Raw genomic sequence first — 26,712 nt, 5'->3', positions numbered from 1 at the left:
TGTCAAAGACTCTTGGATTGAGCTCGAAGGCGCTTGTCAAGGTGAAGAAAAGACGGACCTGGAAGTTATAACTCCGGCAGGAGAAGTCCCTCTCGCTGTCGCAGTACTGCTTGCACTCCGCCGGGTCGAAGACGTTTGTGAAGAACCGGTCGAAGTAGGGCAGGAAGCGGCCCTCGTAGTTGGCGTAGTCACAGTTGGGTGGATCTGGGGAGGAAAGAAAGAAGAGGGAGAGAGACAGACAGACAGACAGACAGACAGACAGACAGACAGAGAGAGAGAGAGAGAGAGAGAGAGAGAGAGAGAGAGAGAGAGAGAGAGAGAGAGAGAGAGAGAGACAGAGAGACAGACAGACAGAGACAGAGAGAGAGAGACAGAGACAGAGAGAGACAGAGACAGAGACACGGAGAGAGGGAGAGACAGAGACAGAGACACAGAGAGAGTGAGAGACAGAGAGAGTGAGAGACAGAGATAGAGAGACAGACAGACAGAGAAAGAGAGGTACATAGGTTAGTACACAACATTGGTTAGTTCCTTGGTTGTCTGGAGTTGATCTTAACTAACTAATGGAACAAAGTCATTGTACTTAGACACTTGGAATAAGGGTTACATTCAGTGTTCTTGTGTATTGGTAAAGGAAACATTGCATATTGTGAATATCTGGCACAAAATATCAATATATGAGATACTTAAGCATTTCATTCTATTAGGTATGTTAATATGTTATTTAAATGTTCTTGACGAAAAATTATGTTCAAAACGAACATTTATCCACCTCCCTTCATGTATACATACACTTTATGTGTCACTCTAGTACACACACACTTTTCTCTCACAACTCACACACACTTACCCCTCTCCCCGACACACTCACCCCCTCTCCTCAACACTACTCACCCCCTCCCCAGGATTACTCACCCCCCTCCTAACACTCCCTCCCCCTCCCACACACACACACACACTCCCCACACACACACTCCCCACACACACACTCCCCACACACACACTCCCCACACACACACTCACCACACACACACTCACCACACACACACTCACCACACACACACACAGACACACACACGCACACCACACACACACACACACACCACACACCACACACCACACACACACACACACACACACACACACACACACACACACACACACACACACACACACACACACACACACACACACACACACACACACACCCTCACACACACACTCACCTGGAGCACACTGATTCTCCATAAACTCCACATTAAGAGAGGTGTAGGTGAACTTGTCAGGATCAGTCCTCCTAGTCTCCCCCATCAAGCGACAGGTTCGTTGTCTGGCGTCGAACACCGCAGACCTGCACCGCAGACATGGAAATTTCAATTAAATTTTAAATTTTGCCCCGAGGGAGGTGAGTTGGGAGCCGGTCGGCCGAGCGGACAGCACACTGGACTTGTGATCCTGTGGTCCTGGGTTCGATCCCAGGCGCCGGCGAGAAACAATGGGCAGAGTTTCTTTCACCCTATGCCCCTGTTACCTAACAGTAAAATAGGTACCTGGGTGTTAGTCAGCTGTCACGGGCTGCTTCCTGGGGGTGGAGGCCTGCTCGAGGACCGGGCCGCGGGGACACTAAAGCCTCGAAATCATCTCAAGATAACCTCAAGATCTCAAGAAAAAGAGGGGCGAGTTTATTGGGCAGCGCCACTCATCTTGTGAGTGGACATACTTGGAGGCCCAGAATTCGTCAATCATTTAACCTTTTTTAACGAAACCTGTACATCATCTTTCCTGCATCATAGCGGGGTTTTTTGACATTTATTGTTTGGGTCAATCACTTGGGGCCAGATTCACGAAGCAGTTACGCAAGTACTTACGAACCTGTCCATCTTTTCTCAATCTTTGGCGGCTTTGTTTACAATTATTAAACAGTTAATGAGCTCCGAAGCACCAGGAGGCTGTTTATAACAATAACAACAGTTGATTGGCAAGTTTTCATGCTTGTAAACTGTTTAATAAATGTAACCAAAGCCGTCAAAGATTGAGGAAAGATGTACACGTTCGTAAGTACTTGCGTAACTGCTTCGTGAATCTGGCCCCAGGTTCGTAAGTGCTTGCGTAACTGCTTCGTGAATCTGGTCCTCTGGCTGGAAGGTAGCTCGACGGTCTCGCTTCATGCAGGTCGGCGTTCAATCCCCGACCGTCCACAAGTGGTTGGGCACCATTCCTTTCCCCCCGTCCCATCCTAATTCCTTACCCTGATCCCTTACAAGAATCGCCACCATGTTGTTTATAACAATCATAACCTAAGGGTTGTGAAGTTTACAAGCTCGTGAACGGTGTAATAAATGTAAACAAAGCCGCCTTGATTGTGGAAAGATACACAGGTTTCGTAGGTTCACATATAAATGCTAAAGTTATCTTGAGATGATTTCAGGGCTTTTTAGTGTCCCCGCGGCCCGGTCCTCGACCAAGCCTCCACCACCAGGAAGCAGCCCGTGACAGCTGACTAACACCCAGGTACCTATTTTACTGCTAGGTAACAGGGGCATAGGGTGAAAGAAACTCTGCCCATTGTTTCTCGCCGGCGCCTGGGATCGAACCCAGGACCACAGGATCACAAGTCCAGCGTGCTTTCCGCTCGGCCGACCGGCTCCCTAACTTGACCGGTTGCTAAGATTAGTGCCACACCTGCTCCAGTGAGTGACACCTTACCTGCAGGGGATGTCGGTGGCTCTGAGGCACTCTGCTTGGCACTCCTGGCGCGTGGGAACGTTGTTGAGAATGCGACCATTGACGTTAAGGTCGTACCCTGGCACTCTGACGAAGGACCAGGCCTTCCCGCAGCTCCGCTCTGAAGGGTGAGAGGGCCGTGGTTAATGGTGTGTGGTCGCTGGTTAATGGTAGGGTTAATGGTTAATGGTGTGGTTACTGGTTAATGGTGTGGTTACTGGTAGGGTTACTAGTTAATGGTAGGGTCATTGGTTAATGGTAGGGTTAATGCTTAATGGTCACTGGTTAATGTTTTTTTGTTCAGTGAACACGAGAAGGATATGCAGAGAATAGTGGGTGAAATCACTCATTTCTTACGCATGTGAGTCATGACTCACAAATGCTCACTCATTATCTGACTCATTCACTCAATGATTCACCCACTGACTCAGGCATTCACTCGCTCACTTACTCACTGGCTCATTCATTCACTGAACGCTACAGTCCCTCGCTAACCGACTCACTTCAACGTTAACTGACACTCCCACTGTCTCACTCACTCACTCACTCACTCACTCACTCACTCACCTGGAATGCAGACTTTCTCGAAGTAGGAGACCTCTGGTGCGGGCGTGAGGGCTGCGGGGTCCTGGCCAGCCGCCCGCTCAAGGGCGTAGCATCGCTGGGCGTTCGAGGGCGAGGTTTCGAGGGTGACGGCCAAGCATCGCCCCTGGCGGCGGTCGCACTCCTTCAGACACTCGATGGTCACTCCCAGCTGGTCCCTGGCGCGGATCTCCTCCCTTGGGGAAGAGAGACACAGAAGCAGTGAGGTTTTAAGTTCTTGAGTCCCGCCTTTCGAACTCCTAGGACGATTTTAGGTGGATATTGGGCTAGAGAGAGCGTCCTAGGACCTATACTGGGACCCTATACGTCTGTTCAGGTGGATATAGGACTACAGAGAGCGTCCTAGAACCTATACGTCTGTTCAGGTGTATATATGACTAGAGAGAGCGTCCTAGAACCTATATTGGGACCCTATACGTCTGTTCAGGTGGATATAGGACTAGAGAGAGCGTCCTAGAACCTATATTGGGACCCTATGCGTGTGTTCAGGTGTATATAGGACTATAGAGAACGTCCTAGAACCTAAGATAACTAGTTAAGTATTACGACAAATGGACAAAATCTACATTTTTTCTTTTTATAAGTACAATGAAAGAAAATTAATTAAACTATTACTAAAATTATGTAAATTAAAAATAAATACGGTAGTAAAATTATATATTAATACATATTATATAGACTGTGGGTTGGTTGGTGTTGTCGTCGTTGATCCTTCTCTATGGACAACCCAACCCACAACTCGGCAGAGTGCTTATACTAGGAGATCACCCTTGGCGCTTCTGGCTCTTGGAGAGGGGCTCAACGTCACACGTTCAGGGGATGCGGCTCCAACACTTAGCCTCGTTGTCACGTGCACACACCCACTCGAGCCGCTGTGACTCCCCACTCTCTCCTTATGAGATATGATCTCCTCAATCCCCCTATGACTTACCAGTATTACCTCCTACCCTGTCCACAGCAGTGGATCATGGTTCTTCCTCTCTCTCTCTCCTTCTTTACTACCTCCTGGGAAGCCTCACTAGGACAAGGGCAAAACACCAGCAAATTGTGACACATTTACTGAACAAAGCACATACACGATACATACACACATATAATAATAATGAATCCTATACTCTATAATATCACAATCAGGTTGCACTCCAATACCATCAGAACTCTATTATCAGCTTATCAAGTGGTATCCTACCTCCTGGTTCACCACCTGATACTATTAACCTCCTCAAGTTGATCAAGCCTACGTACACTGTTGCACCATCAGCAAGATAACATATATATATAGAAAATCAGCATTTGAATGCAATAACATATACCAGTATAAATGTTCATTGATACTTCAATATAAGAAACTCCTTGACATAAGGATGCCAACAGTCACTCACCTCTCACTGCGTCTTGCACGCTACTGACAACCAAACACTATCAACTCCCTACAAGTAATCCACCAGAACTTCCCCTTCCACCTCTGGAAGTTCACTACCCTATTTCTTTAGGTTCTTCCGGGCTTCACTACCAGGATCCTCTGCAGCTCCTCCAGGCTGCTATCATGAAGTTTCCTTGAGCAACTACGGTGCTTCACCCTTCTGCTAGGCTCCTCCACAGCTCTCTTGGCTGCTACACCATGAAGTTTCCTCGAGTAACTATGGTGCTTCACCACCTCTACAGAAACACGTGACACTCCTCTTCACTGCTGCTTCTCCTCACAGCTCGAGGTCCTCTGCTCCACTACCTTGGAGTCTCATCAGCTACTTCATCTGCTGGCTTCGAAGTTCTCAGCAACTTCTTCCCCAAAAGACAAACCTGCAACCCATCGACACTCCAATAAAATGTTCCCCTTTAACACATAAACAAAAATAACCACACAATATGCTTGCCTCAAACCTCTATCTGTCCTCTACATACAGTGAGAGTGGACTCCCCCGTTTTGGGCGGGTCCATACTCCACCTCGCCTGGCGGCGGCGTCCTCACTCGCTGGGAGGGTCTTCCTCCATCCGGAGCCAGGCTCCCTCAGTCGTCCGCCAGCGCTCAGAGAGGACGGACGTCGCTCCGTGTTCCTCCCTCTTCACTCTCCTATTTCAGGCCTTCTGCCTTATTAAAACATGTCTAACTTATAAATAAACATTGCTACTGTCGCTGGGCACACGACCAACTACAATGCAATCACTATGAACTGGCGTATATCGTGCTTACCACAGATTAACTGGTCGAGGGCGCTTTTCCTCTGACGGCGTCTGGTCAGGGCGCTCCACACAGCCCACAATAATGCCTCCGGGCGGCTTAATATTCACTAATTATCGTCCACGACTTGAGACCACACGTCCCCAGCTCGATTCCACAGCTGGCACGTCTGCACACTTCTCTTCTCTTAGAGATATATCACTAGGGGTTCCCTTCTGACGGGAGCTCAACGGAGCGCGGCTTCCCCCTGCGATGTCTGGCACTCAAGTGAGGTCAAGGTCCTCCAGAAGCGAGCCTCAAGCCTCCAGCAAAATGTCCACATCTCCTAGCCAGTCATTTATCTATTTTCTTCTGCATTGCCCATAATCTCAAACTGTTACACATATCCAACCAACTATTTTACATATGCGTTATCACCTCAATACTTGCTAGACCTTCTAGTTAGGTCAGGCTTGCTGAATAACTCTCAAGAAGGGAGACTCGTTTCTCCTGCAGGCTGAGATCATAACACTCCCCTCCCCTTATTTTTGAGAGTTATTCCAGTGGCAAAGCTCGGGATAATACATCCGCCACCACACTGTCTCGTTCTTCACCCGATATACTTCCTTAGGAGTCTACAATTAGTTCGATGCTCCTTGCAACATCTGGCTCACAACTCGCCAGAAATATGATCTTCTCATAAACGATTTGACTTCTCTGGCACCTCTTGGCTAGGCTGTCCTCCTTGGACGCCTGCAATCCATTGGTCCACTCTACTTACTGTCTCCACCCTCCATTTCCTCGTCTTCTTCTCTTCACGTCCAGAGTCAGACATCTGCTGTCTGTACCTCCTCTGTCGTCTTCATACTTCCATCTACTGCCATTATACTTTCGTCTCCTGCCATCATACTTCACTCCCTGGTCTTCACCGACGATCCTCCTTTTCGTCTCCTCATTTATCTGAGACCTCATCCTGTTCGACTCCCATCGAGTCCTCGGCTTTCTTCTATTCCTCCATGCTTGCATCATCATCCTCTTCCCACACTTTTCACTTCTATACCACTCCATTTCTTCTCCTTCAACTCTTCTTCGTTCCCTAAAAGTTTCTTCGAGCGCTGTACTACATCCAACAGCATTCGACCGTACGCGTCGTCTTGCCTCTCCCAGAGTGCTCGTAAGCATCTCTCCACACATACTGTCTCTTCTCCTTTCATTTTCCCGGCTATTACTCTTCTTCACTATCTCTCCTCCACGTTTTCTGTGAAACATGTCGACTCCTGACATCTCAAACAACTTAACTCCACTATCCATATGCCTCTGTGCTCGTGGACCACTTGACGCTCTATTCCCGTCCTCAGTCTGTCCACATCTTTCCTCATTCCTACTCAGCACAGTTGCATTCGCCTTCCGACTCTCAATTTCAGCAGTCTGGGCTCTACTCAGGTCCGCTCTCTTCACATGATTCTTCTTCGGCTGGGTCATCCTCACTTTTGACCTCACCGAGACTTCATTTTTCTGGGCTGGACCTTCATCAAACAGCCATGCTATATCTACATCGATATCTTCCACTGGTTGAATCGACACTGTATCATCTTCTCCAGCGTCTTCCTTGTCGGCCACCTCTGCCTTCCTCACTACCGAGACAGGGTTTTCAATGGCTTGGCGGTCTCCTGACTCATCTCCTCGGATGTCAGTCAGGTTCACACTCTCAGGTGTTCCACACGTGCCGTGGCCTTCTGGGCACTCCTCTGGCACAGTCTCCACTATGACTCTTGGCAACACCTTTGTCCCGCACAAGTCATTCCCCAGGATCACTTGGACTCCTGGAACAGGTATGTCGGGGCACACTCCCAACATCACCTCTGCCGACACATATTCCGACCTTAGCTGGACAGTACAAACGGGCATGTCACTCTCCGACAATAACCCATATACTTTCATCTTCCCACTGCCAGCTAACCGTCGATCATTCCCAATCAGGCTTCTCGCAATCAAGCTCTGATTAGCTCCGGTATCTCTTAAGATACCAACTTCTACCTCAGGTTGGCCTCTTATACTGATCCAACCTTTACTCATGAACGGCCTATACCTCTCGTTCACTAAATTCGCTCTCTGTGGTTTGTCTCGGAACACATTAGTATATTTACCTCGGGGGTCACACATGGCCAGGGTCACAACTCTCTTGCCCTGTCTACAATCTCGCATCACGTGACCCAATCCGTTACATTGGTAACATCTCATCTGGGAAAAGTCTCTTCTATATGTACCAGAGTAGCTCTGACTCTGCCCACTCGTATTGGAGTTCCTCGGGCCAGACGTACTACTCGCACTCTGTGGAGCTTTACTGGACCCTTGATTTCCTGGATAACGATCAGTTTCTCGTTTTGCTCCTCCATCTTCACTTTCAGATGAAGTGCGCGACCTACTCTTCTGAGTTTTAGGGTACTTACTTTTATCTGCCCATTTATCAAAATTTTTCTCACCCCAGACTCTTCTGGGTCTCTCATAATTTCTTCCTCCCCAGACTCCATTGGATCTGCCATTGCTGCGTCTCGCCTCGCTTCTCACTCTGTTCTCTCTTCGTGCCGTCTTAATTCTCTCTTGTTCTGCTTTAGCGGCCTCCATCTTTATCATAGTCAGTTCAGCCTTGGCCGTTTCTTGTTCGGCCTTGGCTCTCTCTTGTCCGACTTTAAGCTTTTCCTGTTCAGCTTTAGCTTTTTCCTGTTCGGCTTTAGCTTTTTCCTGTTCGGCTTTAGCTTTCTCTTGCTCAGCTTTAGCTCGCTCCTGCTCGGCTTTGGCTTTCTCTTGCTCAAGCCGAGCCTGCCTCTCTTCACGTTGCAGCTGTACCTCATTGTCTCCTGGTTCCAACTTTGGTTCCATCTCGCGCCTCTCAAGGCTGCTTTCCCTGCTGCTACTTGAGTTTACATTAATTCCTTCGTCACTTGGCGCATCATCCGTTTCCTCTGAAATTTCTTCCAACCTATCGGGTTCTTCATTCTGAGGCAGGGCTTCAGCTCCTCCTTGCTGGCACTGTGTTTCCTCTTGTTCACATTGGCGTTTCGCTTCCTTCTCTTCTTCTGCTTTTTGTTCCCTTAACCAAGTCCGTAGCGCCTCGCGTCCATCCTCTATCTTATCTTGCCCACCCTTTAGGCCGAAATGGTCTTCCAACATCCTTATCTGCCTCCTAGTGCACATGTCTAGAATCTTCTCGTCATGAGTTTTGCAGAACATGCTTACTCTGTCTATCTGCGTTATTGCCTTGATTTCCTTTCGTTTACTAGACGCCCTGTTTGACTTCAACCTAACACCATACATTTTACCAATCAACCAAAGTTGTTCCTGGGTACAATTTTGCAAGATTTCATCATCTCCTGTATCAATGTACTTCTGGGCTCTCGCAAGGTCTTTCTCCGAACTTCTAAAATTCAGGACTGCTGTCATCCTGTCCTGTGAGTCTTCCCAAGAGAGAGAATATACACCTGCGGTCACACAGTTTATCTATTTCAGCAAGGGTGTACAAATCCACTCTTGGACAGGGTGTGGGTGTGTCAGTTCACTCTCCCGGACGGGCCCCCAATTTTATTATATACTGTGGGTTGGTTGGTGTTGTCGTCGTTGATCCTTCTCTATGGACAACCCAACCCACAACTCGGCAGAGTGCTTATACTAGGAGATCACCCTTGGCGCTTCTGGCTCTTGGAGAGGGGCTCAACGTCACACGTTCAGGGGATGCGGCTCCAACACTTAGCCTCGTTGTCACGTGCACACACCCACTCGAGCCGCTGTGACTCCCCACTCTCTCCTTATGAGATATGATCTCCTCAATCCCCCTATGACTTACCAGTATTACCTCCTACCCTGTCCACAGCAGTGGATCATGGTTCTTCCTCTCTCTCTCTCCTTCTTTACTACCTCCTGGGAAGCCTCACTAGGACAAGGGCAAAACACCAGCAAATTGTGACACATTTACTGAACAAAGCACATACACGATACATACACACATATAATAATAATGAATCCTATACTCTATAATATCACAATCAGGTTGCACTCCAATACCATCAGAACTCTATTATCAGCTTATCAAGTGGTATCCTACCTCCTGGTTCACCACCTGATACTATTAACCTCCTCAAGTTGATCAAGCCTACGTACACTGTTGCACCATCAGCAAGATAACATATATATATAGAAAATCAGCATTTGAATGCAATAACATATACCAGTATAAATGTTCATTGATACTTCAATATAAGAAACTCCTTGACATAAGGATGCCAACAGTCACTCACCTCTCACTGCGTCTTGCACGCTACTGACAACCAAACACTATCAACTCCCTACAAGTAATCCACCAGAACTTCCCCTTCCACCTCTGGAAGTTCACTACCCTATTTCTTTAGGTTCTTCCGGGCTTCACTACCAGGATCCTCTGCAGCTCCTCCAGGCTGCTATCATGAAGTTTCCTTGAGCAACTACGGTGCTTCACCCTTCTGCTAGGCTCCTCCACAGCTCTCTTGGCTGCTACACCATGAAGTTTCCTCGAGTAACTATGGTGCTTCACCACCTCTACAGAAACACGTGACACTCCTCTTCACTGCTGCTTCTCCTCACAGCTCGAGGTCCTCTGCTCCACTACCTTGGAGTCTCATCAGCTACTTCATCTGCTGGCTTCGAAGTTCTCAGCAACTTCTTCCCCAAAAGACAAACCTGCAACCCATCGACACTCCAATAAAATGTTCCCCTTTAACACATAAACAAAAATAACCACACAATATGCTTGCCTCAAACCTCTATCTGTCCTCTACATACAGTGAGAGTGGACTCCCCCGTTTTGGGCGGGTCCATACTCCACCTCGCCTGGCGGCGGCGTCCTCACTCGCTGGGAGGGTCTTCCTCCATCCGGAGCCAGGCTCCCTCAGTCGTCCGCCAGCGCTCAGAGAGGACGGACGTCGCTCCGTGTTCCTCCCTCTTCACTCTCCTATTTCAGGCCTTCTGCCTTATTAAAACATGTCTAACTTATAAATAAACATTGCTACTGTCGCTGGGCACACGACCAACTACAATGCAATCACTATGAACTGGCGTATATCGTGCTTACCACAGATTAACTGGTCGAGGGCGCTTTTCCTCTGACGGCGTCTGGTCAGGGCGCTCCACACAGCCCACAATAATGCCTCCGGGCGGCTTAATATTCACTAATTATCGTCCACGACTTGAGACCACACGTCCCCAGCTCGATTCCACAGCTGGCACGTCTGCACACTTCTCTTCTCTTAGAGATATATCACTAGGGGTTCCCTTCTGACGGGAGCTCAACGGAGCGCGGCTTCCCCCTGCGATGTCTGGCACTCAAGTGAGGTCAAGGTCCTCCAGAAGCGAGCCTCAAGCCTCCAGCAAAATGTCCACATCTCCTAGCCAGTCATTTATCTATTTTCTTCTGCATTGCCCATAATCTCAAACTGTTACACATATCCAACCAACTATTTTACATATGCGTTATCACCTCAATACTTGCTAGACCTTCTAGTTAGGTCAGGCTTGCTGAATAACTCTCAAGAAGGGAGACTCGTTTCTCCTGCAGGCTGAGATCATAACATACAGCATTCTGCATTAAAATATTTTACATTTTTAATGGTATAGACAAAAAAATAAATCTCGTAGAACAAAACGCCTTTTTAGCAAATTTCAACATGCTAATATTAACAGGACAGAGAAATACTGTGAATTTGCTGCCAACCCGTTCTCGCACTTTCTTACTGTCAATATTGACTTATTTAATAAGTGCATATGTGACATACTAATTGATTGTGAATATTTTAGTTTACCTTGAAAAGCTTCATAGAAAACACCGACCTCACCTAACCTTCTTAGTATGTTAAGATAAGTATCTTATTGCTTCTTATTTACATTTATTAGTTAACCTATCAACGGTATAGGTTAAGTAATAATGATAATTACGAAGCAATAAGATGCTTATCTTAACATACTAAGAAGGTCAGGTGAGGTCGGTGTTTTCTATGAAGCTTTTCAAGGTAAACTAAAATATTCACAATCAATTAGTATATCACATATGCACTTATTAAATAAGCCAATATTGACTATAAGCAAGTGCGAGAACGGGTTGTGGCAGCAGTATCATCATGCAAAGAAATATATTTATCCAACATTTATCAACAATTTATCCAATGCTAAAACTATATGTTAAATCTGTTGATATTTTTATTTATTAAAGTGTTCGTTGTACTACAGTACTTAAGTACTTAAATATGTGCACACACACTTAACGTCATAATATAATCTGTTATGGAATAAAGAATGTTGAGTCGTTAGCTTTGAATGAGTCGTTATCTCTAAGTCGTTTCTGTTGAGAGTAGATTAGCTTAGTAGATTAGACTATGTCAGTAGATTAGATTATCGTTGAAATTGCTCATTAGATGAAGGCTATTCGTTAACTGAGGCTAGGTCAGTAGTTGAGTGTTGGTCGTTAACTATGAGAGGGTCGTTAACTGAGACTAGGTCAGTAGTTGAGTGTTGGTCGTTAACTATGAGGAGGTCGTTAACTGGGGCTAGGTCAGTAGTTGAGTGTTGGTCGTTAACTATGAGAGGGTCGTTAACTGAGACTAGGTCAGTAGTTTAGTGTTATGGTCGTTAACTATGAGAGGGTCGTTAACTGAGACTAGGTCAGTAGTTTAGTGTTATGGTCGTTAACTATGAGAGGGTCGTTAACTGAGACTAGGTCAGTAGTTTAGTGTTATGGTCGTTAACTATGAGAGGGTCGTTAACTGAGACTAGGTCAGTTGTTTAGTGTTATGGTCGTTAACTATGAGAGGGTCGTTAACTCAGACTAGGTCAGTAGTTTAGTGTTATGGTCGTTAACTATGAGAGGGTCGTTAACTCAGACTAGGTCAGTAATTGAGTTAAGCGATCGTTAACCGCTGATTCATCACCTGAGGTGAGTCGTTAGCTATGGGTGGGTTGTTTGCCGTGGGATGGTTAGATTGGGTTTTATATCTTGCAACTGGGGTTTTATATCTTGCAACTGGGGGTTATATCTTGCAACTGGGGGTTATATCTTGCAACTGGGGTTTTATATCTTGCAACTGGGGTTTTATATCTTGCAACTGGGGTTTTATATCTTGCAACTGGGGTTTATATCTTGCAACTGGGGTTTATATCTTGCAACTGGGGTTTATATCTTGCAACTGGGGTTTTATATCTTGCAACTGGGGTTTATATCTTGCAACTGGGATTTAATATCTTGCAACTGGGGTTTAATATCTTGCAACTGGGGTTTTATATCTTGCTACTGGGGTTTATATCTTGCAACTGGGGTTTATATCTTGCAACTGGGGTTTATATCTTGCAACTGGGGTTTAATATCTTGCAACTGGGGTTTTATATCTTGCAACCGGGGGTTTAATATCTTGCAACTGGGGGTTATATCTTGCAACTGGGGTTTATATGTTGCAACTGGGGGTTATATCTTGCAACTGGGGGTTGATATCTTGCAACTGGGGTTTAATATCTTGCAACTGGGGTTTATATCTTGCAACTGGGGTTTATATCTTGCAACTGGGGTTTAATATCTTGCAACTGGGGTTTAATATCTTGCAACTGGGGTTTATATCTTGCAACTGGGGTTTATATCTTGCAACTGGGGTTTAATATCTTGCAACTGGGGTTTTATATCTTGCAACTGGGGTTTATATCTTGCAACTGGGGTTTATATCTTGCAACTGGGGTTTATATCTTGCAACTGGGGTTTATATCTTGCAACTGGGGGTTATATCTTGCAACTGGGGTTTTATATCTTGCAACTGGGGTTTTATATCTTGCAACTGGGGTTTATATCTTGCAACTGGGGTTTATATCTTGCAACTGGGGTTTTATATCTTGCAACTGGGGTTTATATCTTGCAACTGGGGGTTATATCTTGCAACTGGGGGTTATATCTTGCAACTGGGGTTTTATATCTTGCAACTGGGGGTTATATCTTGCAACTGGGGGTTATATCTTGCAACTGGGGGTTATATCTTGCAACTGGGGTTTATATCTTGCAACTGGGGGTTATATCTTGCAACTGGGGTTTATATCTTGCAACTGGGGTTTTATATCTTGCAACTGGGGGTTATATCTTGCAACTGGGGGTTATATCTTGCAACTGGGGTTTTATATCTTGCAACTGGGGGTTATATCTTGCAACTGGGGGTTATATCTTGCAACTGGGGTTTAATATCTTGTAACTGGGGTTTTATATCTTGCAACTGGGGGTTATATCTTGCAACTGGGGTTTAATATCTTGCAACTGGGGTTTAATATCTTGCAACTGGGGTTTATATCTTGCAACTGGGGTTTAATATCTTGCAACTGGGGTTTATATCTTGCAACTGGGGTTTATATCTTGCAACTGGGGTTTAATATCTTGCAACTGGGGTTTATATCTTGCAACTGGGGTTGATATCTTGCAACTGGGGGTTATATCTTGCAACTGGGGTTTATATCTTGCAACTGGGGTATAATATCTTGCAACTGGGGTTTAATATCTTGCAACTGGGGTTTAATATCTTGCAACTGGGGTTGATATCTTGCAACTGGGGTTGATATCTTGCAACTGGGGTATAATATCTTGCAACTGGGGTTTAATATCTTGCAACTGGGGTTTAATATCTTGCAACTGGGGTATAATATCTTGCAACTGGGGTTTAATATCTTGCAACTGGGGTTTAATATCTTGCAACTGGGGTTTAATATCTTGCAACTGGGGGTTTATATCTTGCAACTGGGGTATAATATCTTGCAACTGGGGGTTTATATCTTGCAACTGGGGTTTAATATCTTGCAACTGGGGTATAATATCTTGCAACTGGGGTTTATATCTTGCAACTGGGGTTTAATATCTTGCAACTGGGGGTTTATATCTTGCAACTGGGGGTTATATCTTGCAACTGGGGTTTAATATCTTGCAACTGGGGTTTAATATCTTGCAACCTCAGTCTATATCTCTTGCAACTATCTGTATTCTATACTGACGCTGCACTTCACCTCTGCTTGCACATTTCTGCAATTAATGCAACATTGAAAACGGGTTACCTTACCTTGAGGTTACCTTGAGGTGCTTCCGGGGCTTAGCGTCCCCGCGGCCCGGTCGTCGACCAGGCCTCCTGGTTGCCGGACTGATCAACCAGGCTGTTGGACGCGGTTGCTCGCAGCCTGACGTATGAGTCACTATGGTTAAAGCTATGTGTGTATGCAACCCTTTCTCTCTCCACTCATAGGTGACATTATGCACTCTAAGTCAAAAACGTTACAAATGCAGCCTACTATGAACAGCTCACAAATATCTCCGTTTTCCATGCATCGGACTCAAGGGGGGTTAGAGGGGTTGCTTGGGTTCGTATGCTTCTGGTTAGGTTAAAAGGTTGTTTTTTGTACGGAGTGGTCCAGATAAATTTTTTTTGTGTGTGTTTTGCGTCCTAGATCAATAATGTTGTTGTGTTTTGCGTGCCAGTCGGCCGAGCGGACAGCACGCTGGACTTGTAATCCTGTGGTCCCGGGTTCGATCCCAGGCGCCGGCGAGAAACAATGGGCAGAGTTTCTTTCACCCTATGCCCCTGTTACCTAGCAGTAAAATAGGTACCTGGGTGTTAGTCAGCTCTCACGGGCTGCTTCCTGGGGGTGGAGGCCTGGTCGAGGACCGGGCCGCGGGGACACTAAAGCCCCGAAATCATCTCAAGATAACCAGCAGACTTAGTACAGCGTCTCTAGTATTTCCATCCAGGCGTGCTTGTCTTATGCCAGGTCTGGGGTATGGGCAAATCATGCCCAAACGGTTCGACAAAGCTCGTTTACAGCGTGTTAAAACCCCGTATTATGACAGTTATACGGTTAGGTTAGGGTTTAGTTACGATGCGGTTAGGTTAAATTAGGTTTAGCAAGGCCGGGTTTAGATTGGGTTCAGTTTTAAAATCCATTTTGGCGACCCATCTTGTGGGTACGAAGTGGCGGGTTATATCATCCTACCCAAGGCGATGTATCCTGCGGCCCGAGTCGTAGCTTGGGATCGAACTCTCTGCGGTCGGACGGGAGTAGAATCCCAGAGCCCCTACGGCCACTGGGGGTCCGTAGGCCTCCCCAGGGGACCATGGGGGCCCTAGAGATACCCATGAGGCAATGACAGGAGGCCTGTGATTGGAGGAAAGTACGATGACGTCAATCATTTTGTTTGACGTCATTTATGACGTCATGGACCCGGTCAGTGACGTCATAAAGGAGTCATAGACTCAGTTATGACGTCACAGACCTGGCACTAATTGGTGCCAGCCCCGGGTTCGATTCCCGCTACAGGACCTGGGGGGGGGGAGGCTCCATAAGCCTAACAGAATTCCTGTCCACGACAATTGGTAATTAACAGCAAAAATAATTGGTTAAGGTCGCTCTCGACAGTGTCAAGGTCGTCCTCGACAGTGTCAAGGTCGTCCTCGACAGTGCCAAGGTCGTCCTCGACAGTGCCAAGGTCGTCCTCGACAGTGTCAAGGTCGTCCTCGACAGTGCCAAGGTCGTCCTCGACAGTGTCAAGGTCGCCCTCGACGTGTCATGGTCGTCCCCGACAGTGTCATGGTCGTCCTCGACAGTGTCAAGGTCGTCCTCGACAGTGCCAAGGTCGTCCTCGACAGTGTCAAGGTCGCCCTCGACGTGTCATGGTCGTCCCCGACAGTGTCATGGTCGTCCTCGACAGTGTCAAGGTCCTCTTCGACAGTGTCAAGGTCCTCGACAGTGCCAAGGTCGTCCTCGACAGTGCCAAGGTCGTCCTCGACAGTGCCACAGGTACTGTGAAAGATTGGTACAATGAGAAATAGGTACACTAAGATATAGATAGTGAGAAATAGGCACAGCAAGAAATAGGCACAGCGGGAAATAGGCACAGCAAGAAATAGGCACAGCGGGAAATAGGCACAGCAAGAAATAGGCACAGCAAGAAATAGGCACATCAAGAAATAGGCACAGTGAGAAATAGGCACAGTGAGAAATAGGCACAGCAAGAAATAGGCACAGTGGGAAATAGGCACAGCAAGAAATAGGCACAGCGGAAAATAGGCACAGCAAGAAATAGGCACAGTGAGAAATAGGCACAGTGAGAAATAGGCACAGCAAGAAATAGGCACAGCAAGAAATAGGCACAGCAAGAAACAGAGACAGCGAGAAACAGGCACAGCAAGAAATAGGCACAGCATGAAATAGGCACAGTGAGAAATAGGCACAGTGAGAAATAGGCACAGCAAGAAATAGGCACAGTGAGAAATAGGCACATTGAGAAATAGGCACAGTGAGAAATATGCACAGTGAGAAATAGGCACAGCAAGAAATAGGCACAGTGGGAAATAGGCACAGTGGGAAATAGGCACAGCAAGAAATAGGCACAGCGGAAAATAGGCACAGCAAGAAATAGGCACAGTGAGAAATAGGCACAGTGAGAAATAGGCACAGCAAGAAATAGGCACAGCAAGAAATAGGCATAGCAAGAAACAGAGACAGCGAGAAACAGGCACAGCAAGAAATAGGCACAGCATGAAATAGGCACAGTGAGAAATAGGCACAGTGAGAAATAGGCACAGCAAGAAATAGGCACAGCAAGAAATAGGCACAGCAAGAAATAGGCACAGCATGAAATAGGCACAGCAAGAAATAGGCACAGCAAGAAACAGAGACAGCGAGAAACAGGCACAGCAAGAAATAGGCACAGCATGAAATAGGCACAGCATGAAATAGGCACAGCAAGAAATAGGCACAGCAAGAAATAGGCACAGCAAGAAATAGGCACAGTAAGAAATAGGCACAGTGAGAAATAGGCACAGTGAGAAATAGGCACAGCAAGAAATAGGCACAGCAAGAAATAGGCACAGCAAGAAACAGAGACAGCGAGAAACAGGCACAGCAAGAAATAGGCACAGCATGAAATAGGCACAGCAAGAAATAGCCACAGCAAGAAATAGGCACAGCGAGAAATAGGCACAATGAGAAATAGGCACAAAGAACTGGCTTACCTGGCTCCACGTAGGTCTACGCCCACCACCTTATCGTAGGTTGGAGTGAATCGACAATTCAACACTGCGAATGAGACATAATAGGTTAGCATAGGTCTGTGTGGATGAATTAAGACTTTATATCAATGGGCTAAACAACTGAAGCACCGAGACGCAAGGCTGAGGGTAAAAAAATGTAAAAAAAAAATGTAAAAAAATGTAAAATGTAAATATGTCAAAAAAATGGCTTCGGTAGAAGCTACCGAAGCCATTTTTGGCTTCCTGTTGGCTTCATACTTCATGTGAATTCGGTGGTATAGCAGGTCGTGGTGCAGGGGGTCAAGGTATGTGGCTGAGAGTATTCTGAGTCGTGGTTCAAGTCTCTTCAATGTTAATATTTGTTAGATGCTAATATATGTTTGATTTTAATCCATTTGATGTTAATATATGTTTGATTTTAATATATGGTTGATGTTAGTATATGATAATTAGTACGAAACGTGTTGGAAAGGTATTTACGTGTCTATGGGAGAGTTAGTATGAATTTATGGGATAGAAAGTGTATGGGGGGAGTTAATTGGACATCTCTATGGGGGGTTAAAATAATCTACCTCGGTTAGTCTTAACTTGAGCCTAAGATAGGTGAGCCTAAGGTAAGGTCTTAGGTCTAAGGTAAGGTCTAAAGTAAGGACCAGTCTTAGTCTTCACTTAAATCTTTCTTGATCTTAATTATTTTATGTTTGTAATGTGGTTTTTATAATATTATTTCAATGTTATTTTCATAATATTATTTCAATATTTTCATTATATTATTTCAATATTATTTTCATAATATTATTTCAATATTTTCATAATATTATTTCAATATTATTTTCATAATATTATTTCATTATTATTTTCGTAATATGTCATATTAAATCAAAAAATGAATGATAAAGATAGTAAATAAAGAAATATTTATTATATAGTTTTCTATATAATTTACTATTATCTAAAGCTTACTATATATATGGCAGCATAATTGGCACATTAATCATCTCAAGCTCTGCTATTTGTGCTAGATCATAGCATTAGATGTGAGTTTATTAATTTACAAAGACATTCCAGTTATCAACAAATTAACAGAGCTGCTAGGAATTAGTTAATCTAAAACTACAACAATATGCTGGCATTTAAAGCTTGAAATAAATAAGCAAATAAACACTTGTGATGTAAACATTAACATGCTTAAACATCTTAATTCCCCTATTGCATTAATATCAAGAATCAGCATATGCCTTAAAACACACTAATTTCTATTTTATTTTTTTGGTTAAACTATGTCAAAAGATTGTCATGCAGGGGTTTAAGTAATTGCAATTGCATCAATTTCCTTCTTCCAGGTAATCAACTACGGTGCTATGGATAATGTAACCAACCTGTAGCCTCCTGCTCGTCTTCAAGAGTATCTGGAGTTGAGGAAAGGCAGTTAGATGCTTCAGTTTCTTGCAAGAAAGGTTAGCTTACTGTCTTTATTTTTGGACCCTCAGTCCCCCTGGACTTTATCTTAATTGTAGTTGCATATATGTTGGAGTTTGTATATTAGTTCTATCATTATTATTAGTATTGAGAAACTGTCTATAATGCTAGAGTGCTTAACTGAAGGTGAAGGAAAGACCCAATATAGGTGTGTGCATATATATAAATAATAAAAAAAAAAAATATATATATATATATATATATATATATATATATATATATATATATATATATATATATATATATATATATATCTGTGTTCATTTACACCAACATACCTTCTCCAGCGGAGCCTCCAACGCCACCTACGGAAAAAAAACATATTCTGAGTCATGGTAGTGAGACATGATACATGGTACTGGGGCATGCGATAGGGTACTTGGGAAATAATTACCAAGCTGAAGATATATGGTACTATGTTTAGATACGACACTAGCAGGGGTCAGAAATATGGTTCTCAGGCAATATTCATGGTACTAGGGGTGTGTGAGACATGGTACTAGGGGTGTGTGAGACATGGTACTAGGGGTGTGTGAGACATGGTACTAGGGGTGTGTGAGACATGGTACTAGGGGTGTGTGAGACATGGTACTAGGGGTGTGTGAGACATGGTACTAGGGGTGTGTGAGACATGGTACTAGGGGTGTGTGAGACATGGTACTAGGGGTGTGTGAGACATGGTACTAGGGTGAGAATCATGGTAATTGGGAGTGAGATAGATGGACAATAATTGTAACTTGATGATAAACTTACCTCCAGGTACAACGCCCCCACCAACTCCACCTGTGGAAGTATGATTCGTGTCAGAGGGTACAGCATGGTACATGAAGCATGTTTCTAGGGGTACAGCATGGTACATGAAGTATGTTTCTAGGGGTACAGCATGGTACATGAAGCATGTTTCTAGGGGTACAGCATGGTACATGAAGCATGTTTCTAGGGGTACAGCATGGTACATGAAGCATGTTTCTAGGGGTACAGCATGGTACATGAAGCATGTTTCTAGGGGTACAGCATGGTTCTAGGGGTACAGCATAGTACATGAAGCAAGGTTCTAGGGGTACAACATGGTACATGAAGCAAGGTTCTAGGGGTACAGCATAGTACATGAAGCATGGTTCTAGGGGTACAGCATAGTACATGAAGCAAGGTTCTAGGGGTACAGCATAGTACATGAAGCAAGGTTCTAGGGGTACAGCATAGTACATGAAGCATGGTTCTAGGGGTACAGCATAGTACATGAAGCAAGGTTCTAGGGGTACAGCATAGTACATGAAGCATGGTTCTAGGGGTACAGCATGGTACATGAAGCAAGGTTCTAGGGGTACAGCATGGTACATGAAGCAAGGTTCTAGGAGTACAGCATGGTACATGAAGCAAGGTTCTAGGGGTACAGCATGGTACATGAAGCAAGGTTCTAGGGGTACAGCATGGTACATGAAGCAAGGTTCTAGGGATACAGCATGGTACATGAAGCAAGGTTCTAGGGGTACAGCATGGTACATGAAGCAAGGTTCTAGGGGTACAGCATGGTACATGAAGCAAGGTTCTAGGGGTACAGCATGGTACATGAAGCATGGTTCTAGGGGTACAGCATGGTACATAAAGTATGGTTCTAGGAACAAAAATGGTATTTGTGGTGGAGATAAGGTACTAGGGAGGGCGATATGGTACTTTTTGAGAAATTTGGTACGAGACAACATTTCTAACTATATGGTACACGTACCTCCAGGTACCGCACCGGCTCCTCCTCCACCTGCAAATGTATTATAGTCTGAGTCATGGTACTGGGGCATGATACATGGTACTGGGGCATGATATATGTAACTGGGGCATGATACATGGTACTGGGGCATGATACATGGTACTGGGACATAATATATCGTACTGGGGCATGATATATGATACTGGGACATGATACATGGTACTGGGGCATGATATATGGTACTGGGGCATGATACATGGTACTGGGGCATAATATATCGTACTGGGGCATGATATATGATACTGGGACATGATACATGGTACTGGGGCATGATATATGGTACTGGGGCATGATATATGGTACTGGGGCATGATACATGGTACTGGGACATGCTACATGGTACTGGGGTATGATACATGGTACTGGGACATAATACATGGTACTGGGACATGATACATGGTACTAAGACATGATACATGGTACTGGGGCATGATATATGATACTGGGACATGATACATAGTACTGGGGCATGACACATGGTATTGGGACATAATACATGGTACTGGGACATGATACATGGTACTGGGACATAATACATGGTACTGGGAAATAATACATGGTACTGGGATATAAACAATGGCCCTTCAAAAAGTAAGTAAATAAGTAATACAATCGATACAGTTGAATTCGGGACTTACCTCCAACTCCTGGAGTTCCACCGAAGCCTCCAGCTCCTCCGAAGAGTCCTCCACCTCCACCGGTTCCTCCAAATCCACCAGTTCCAGTGCTTCCACCCGTTCCTCCAAAGCCGCTTCCAAAGAGGCCTCCTCCTCCTCCATTTGAACCTCCGGTTACTCCTCCACCTCCGGTTCCTCCGAAGAGACCGGTTCCTCCTCCACCAGCCCCTCCAAATCCACCAGTCCCACCTCCAGGTCGTCCAAATCCACCAGCCCCAGCACCTCCAAAGCCACCAGTCCCACCTCCTACAGGTCGTCCAACGCCACCAGTCCCTCCTCCTGGTCGTCCAAATCCACCAGCCCCAACTCCTCCAAAACCACCAGTCCCACCTCCTACAGGTCGTCCAAAGCCACCAGTCCCTCCAAGGGTGCCTCCTCCACCAGACTCCCCAAAGCCTGCATCGGAGCCTGCAACTCCTGCAGAACCAGCACCTGTGAGTGTGAGAGGACGGTCTGTGCTTGAGTTCTAAGTTTGAAGTCTGGATGCTGCGTGCTGGCCCTGAACACCGAGAGAGAGAGAGAGAGAGAGAGAGAGAAGAGAGAGAGAGAGAGAGAGAGAGAGAGAGAGAGAGAGAGAGAGAGAGAGAGAGAGAGAGAGAGAGAGAGGAGAGAGAGAGAGAGAGAGAAAAGGAGAGAAAAGGAGAGAGAGAGAAAAGGAGAGAGAGAGAGAGAAAAGGAGAGAGAGAGAGAGAGAAAAGGAGAGAGAGAGAGAGAGAAAAGGAGAGAGAAAAGGAGAGAAAAGGAGAGAGAAAAGGAGAGAGAGAGAAAAGGAGAGAGAGAGAGAAAAGGAGAGAGAGAGATAGAAAAGGAGAGAGAGAGAGAGAGAAAAGGAGAGAGAGAGAGAGAGAAAAGGAGAGAGAGAGAGAGAAAAGGAGAGAGAGAGAGAGAGAGAGAGAGAGAGAGAGAGAGAGAGAGAGAGAGAGAGAGAGAGAGAGAGAGAGAGAGAGAGAGAATAGCTGAGAGAGAGAATAGCTGAGAGAGAGAAAGAGAGAAAGAAAAGGAGAGAGAGAGAGAAAGAAAAGGAGAGAAAAGGAGAGAGAGAGAGACGATAGATAAGATAGATAGACCGAATAGTTTATACAAACAAGAGACTATCCAGAAATAAGATACCTATACAAGCTAGAGTTACAGAAGGTTTGCAGGGGGGAATACATTTATATAAGCACTACAGTGGCTATCTTCTAACTCTCAGGCAGTGTGCCTGTTTTCGGTTGCTCATTATCCTACTAAAACATATTGAGAGGATAAAAAGGAGAAGCAAAAGAGAGGCATAGAGAAGGAGAAAGGTGAAAAAAAACGACAATTTAAGACTTGAAATTGTGAATCATTTAGGTGTTTTGCGAATATTAAAACTAATGTTATTTTGGATTTATTTTCGGATTATTAAATTGTATTTTCTTCTATTGGTGTTTCTTTTAATTTATTAATTTCATTATTTTTACTTTGATTCAATAATTTGTTTTCCATTTTGATATATACTGAATTAGGTTCTTTTGTCTATCAATACAATTTTTGTTTTTTTGCAAATTTCGTTCTATTTTTAATTTGTTCGGTGTTGTCATGTTCATGTTCATGTCCTCTTGTCATGTTCACTGATAGGTTTGGCCTCAGACTGTCAGCCCCTTCGGCGCCAAGGCCAGCCTCGCCATATCCAACCACGACATGGAACTGTGAATGGAGCCGAGTTATTATTTAAAAACGTTTTTGAAGGGAAGAATGACCTGATATTGCTTAATTAGCCAAAGTTATAACTATATTTTTAAAAGAGAATGTCTGTCTGTCTGTCTGGAGTTTAGACACACGTGGTGAGCCTCGCGTGACTTTGCATGGTGAGTGGTGAGTGAGTTGGGAGTGTCGTAGGGGATACAGCGAAGGTCGACCCGTAAGTAGAAATGTCTCTTCCCTGGAAACACAAACCGAAACTGTCTATTTTCCGCTTGTTACAACTTGTAATAAAGTTGTTACATCTTGGCTTAACGTGTTTATGACGTATTAGAACCTTGTTACAACTTGCTATATTGGTTGTTATAACTGGTTAGGTGTTAAAACTTGTTCCAACGTTGTACCAACGTCGTAGTTTCGGTGTGTGTTTGGCGGGTTATTGCTACAACCAACGTCTTCTATAAAGTTGGTTTTCTACAGAAGTTATGTGTTGTATTTCTATTAAGATCTAACTAAAAAAAGTATGCCCGTATATTTTCATTGTATTTCATAGGCTGAGCAAATTAGTGTTAGTTCCTGTTAGTTTCGTATTTTATTCTCTGCGAATCTCATTAACAATCTTCGATCGTCTGTTATTCAATTCCTGGCTTAAAATTAACTTTTTTTTTTACGATTGATTGGCTAATCAGTCCAATCTGAATGTTAACAGCTTCAGTCACCAGTTTTGAGTAATGTATCCGGTTTTTATTCATTGGGAAAGGGGGACATTAAAGTAAGCCACTATTCTGAAATCAAACTCAAAAGTCACTTCTCTGAAATCAAAGTCAGCCACTAATCTGAGATCAAAGTCAGCCACTAATCTGATATCAAAGTCAGCCACTAATCTGATATCAAAGTCAGCCACTAATCTCAGATCAAAGTCAGCCACTAAACTCGGATCAAAGTCAGCCACTAATCTCAGATCAAAGTCAGCCACTAATCTGAGATCAGTCAGCCACTGATCTGAGATCAGTCAGCCATTGATCTGAGATCAGTCAGCCACTAATCTGAGATCAGTCAGCCTCTAATCTGAGATCAAAGTCAGCCACTAATCTCAGATCAAAGTCAGCCACTATAAGAGGAAAGTCAGCCAATACTTTATGGCTGAAGTCAAAACAAAAAAAATATGTCTGTCCCAGAAGTGCACAAGAGTAAGCTGCACAAGACTGAGAAAAAAGTGAATCTACGTGAGTGTGCACAATACATTGCTAATTGCTCAAGAAATATACAAGAAATGAAGTCAGGAAATACAGTAATACATCTTGCCACTATAATTATACAATATACACTAGGCCTCAACTTAGTCTATATCTTAAGTTATGTTATGATCATTAAGTTATGTCTTAAGTTTAAGTTTAAGTCTTAAGTTATAAGATCATTACTTAAGTGTTGCAAAGAGTTCTTATTTATTGCAAATGACAATTGAACAATCTTGAACTTTTGGAAGACATTCGGCAAATGAATGATATTGACTAAATTGATAATATTTTTACTGGAAACATTTTTAAGTTTTATAGTATCTAATCCCAAATTAAGCCTTAAGTCTAAGTAAATACTGTAGAGGAAGATTTCAAAATTAAACTTAAAGTCTACTGGAATACTGTGGAAAAGTAATCCCATATTAAGCCTTAGGTCTATAGGATTACCGTAGGAAGAATAATCCCAAATTAAGCCTTAAATCTATAGAATTACTGCAGAAGAATATTCATAAATTAAGCCTTAAGTCTACTGAAGAATGGTGAAATAATAATCCCAAATTAACCTTAAATCTCCTGGATAATCCCATATTCAGCCTTAAGCATACCGAAGTCCTTGCAGGGAAAAAAATGTCCCACATTAAGCTTAAAGTCTACTGAAGTCCTGACAAACAGTCACATACAAGCCAAGATTAAAAGACTGACTCATCAACGAAGTTAGATGACATCAAGAACACGTACATCACAAGTACTGATGTCAGTACATCAGTACTGACGTCATCTCCAGCAGCAGTGGTGGTGATGCTGGAGGGAGGATTGAATAGTTGCTGAGTCGAAGTGGGATTTGCTTGTTTAACCACGTCTGGTACCTGAGAGAGAGAGAGAGAGAGAGAGAGAGAGAGAGAGAGAGAGAGAGAGAGAGAGAGAGAGAGAGAGAGAGAGAGAGAGAGAGAGAGAGAGAGAGAGAGAGAAGGGGGCCTTGGTAAGGTCTCTTTCTCTGAGGTCTGGGTTTGTTTATGTCTGTGCCTATGTGATAGAGTCTTGTCTATTTTTCTATGCCTCGGTGTCTGTCTTATTTTTCTACCTGTCTGTGTCTGTCTCTATGTTTGTGAGACAAAGAAGAAACCAACACAAGAGAGAGACAGTCAAAAGAAACTCTCTCTCTCTCTCTCTCTCTCTCTCTCTCTCTCTCTCTCTCTCTCTCTCTCTCTCTCTCTCTCTCTCGTCAGTAATCTTCAGTATTCAGACTTCACCAAAGGCGCTTCTGAGCAGTTCTTCCAAAGTAAACTATCTTTAGAACTATTCCGAGTTATCCAGGTCCATTGTTTGTACTCTCAAACACATTGAAGTCCACCCCTTCAAGAACATCAGAGTCCAGCTCTTCAAGTAGACCAGAGTCCACTCCTTCAAATACCCAGAGAGTACATCCCCATCAAGACGACTAAGAGTCCAAGAGAGTACATCCACATCAAGACGACTAAGAGTCCAAGAGAGTACATCCACATCAAGGCGACTAAGAGTCCAAGAGGGTACATCCCCATCAAGAAGACTAAGAGTCTAACGAGAGATAAGAACCTAAGAGACTTTCACTACCTCGAGCGTGTCCTTTCAGACGACCAGACCACACACCAGAAGATGAGGAGACGACGACGACGTTTCGGTCCGTCTTGGACCATTCTCAAGTCGATTGATATACACAATCGACTTGATAATAGTCCACGACGGACCGAAACGTCGTAGTTTCACCATCTTCTAGTGTGAGCTTTGGTCATCATATCTTGACTCATCGTCTGTGTATCCCTTAAGATACTGCCTTATCATCAAATCTCAAGAAATTATTATCAGAAATCAATAGAATCTAGAGACATTCGACACTAATCAAAACCCTTCATAGAAACCAAGAGGTTTCAGTTGTCCTCAACAGATCCTTTCAGACATCTTCACCAAAATGCTATTCTCAAATCAGAAGAAACCCTTACTCCTGATCCATTAATATTTAGATTTCTGCCGATTTGATAATCACACGAAACTCGACTCAAGTTTTAACCATCGATTTACCCGCTGAGGTTGACCCTCGACTCACTCACCTGCTAGAGTAGGACCTTCCTGCTTAAGCTCACCCTTGACTTCATCTGCTTAAGGTCCTACTTGACTCACCTGTGGAGTAGTCTGAACACTCCATCTCAGGCAAACATGGATCCTGGGAGGAACTGGAAGGCACTGTTGCCAGCAGTTGGTGCCTGTGTCGCCGCTCAAGTAGCACTGGTTGGTGTTGGAGTTACTCTGGTAACAATGATACGTTGTTGTTAAAGATTTAGCTTCTCAGGACGAAGTGTCCATGTAGCAC

The 26,712-nt window shown here is 44.4% G+C and overlaps 1 protein-coding gene across 1 annotated transcript in view; it reads right to left on the bottom strand.

Annotated features, from left to right (window-relative positions):
- Positions 1-26,712, bottom strand: part of LOC123746573 (uncharacterized) — an 81,740-nt gene that overhangs the window by 20,933 nt on the left and 34,095 nt on the right. Inside the window, exons 19-29 of the mRNA XM_069318535.1 lie at positions 26,523-26,648; positions 22,974-23,136; positions 21,430-21,921; positions 20,753-20,782; positions 19,780-19,809; positions 19,305-19,331; positions 17,530-17,593; positions 3,292-3,503; positions 2,707-2,845; positions 1,227-1,351; positions 59-204 (exon numbers count right to left, since the gene is read on the bottom strand). Coding sequence (XP_069174636.1) covers positions 59-204; positions 1,227-1,351; positions 2,707-2,845; positions 3,292-3,503; positions 17,530-17,593; positions 19,305-19,331; positions 19,780-19,809; positions 20,753-20,782; positions 21,430-21,921; positions 22,974-23,136; positions 26,523-26,648 — 1,554 coding nt within the window. The remainder of the gene's footprint in view (positions 1-58; positions 205-1,226; positions 1,352-2,706; positions 2,846-3,291; positions 3,504-17,529; positions 17,594-19,304; positions 19,332-19,779; positions 19,810-20,752; positions 20,783-21,429; positions 21,922-22,973; positions 23,137-26,522; positions 26,649-26,712) is intronic.

This window comes from Procambarus clarkii, chromosome 90, assembly GCF_040958095.1.
Source record: "Procambarus clarkii isolate CNS0578487 chromosome 90, FALCON_Pclarkii_2.0, whole genome shotgun sequence".
NCBI lineage: Eukaryota > Metazoa > Arthropoda > Malacostraca > Decapoda > Cambaridae > Procambarus > Procambarus clarkii.
The sequence above is the reverse complement of the archived record's forward strand: the minus strand, read 5'-3'. Positions and strand labels throughout refer to the sequence as shown.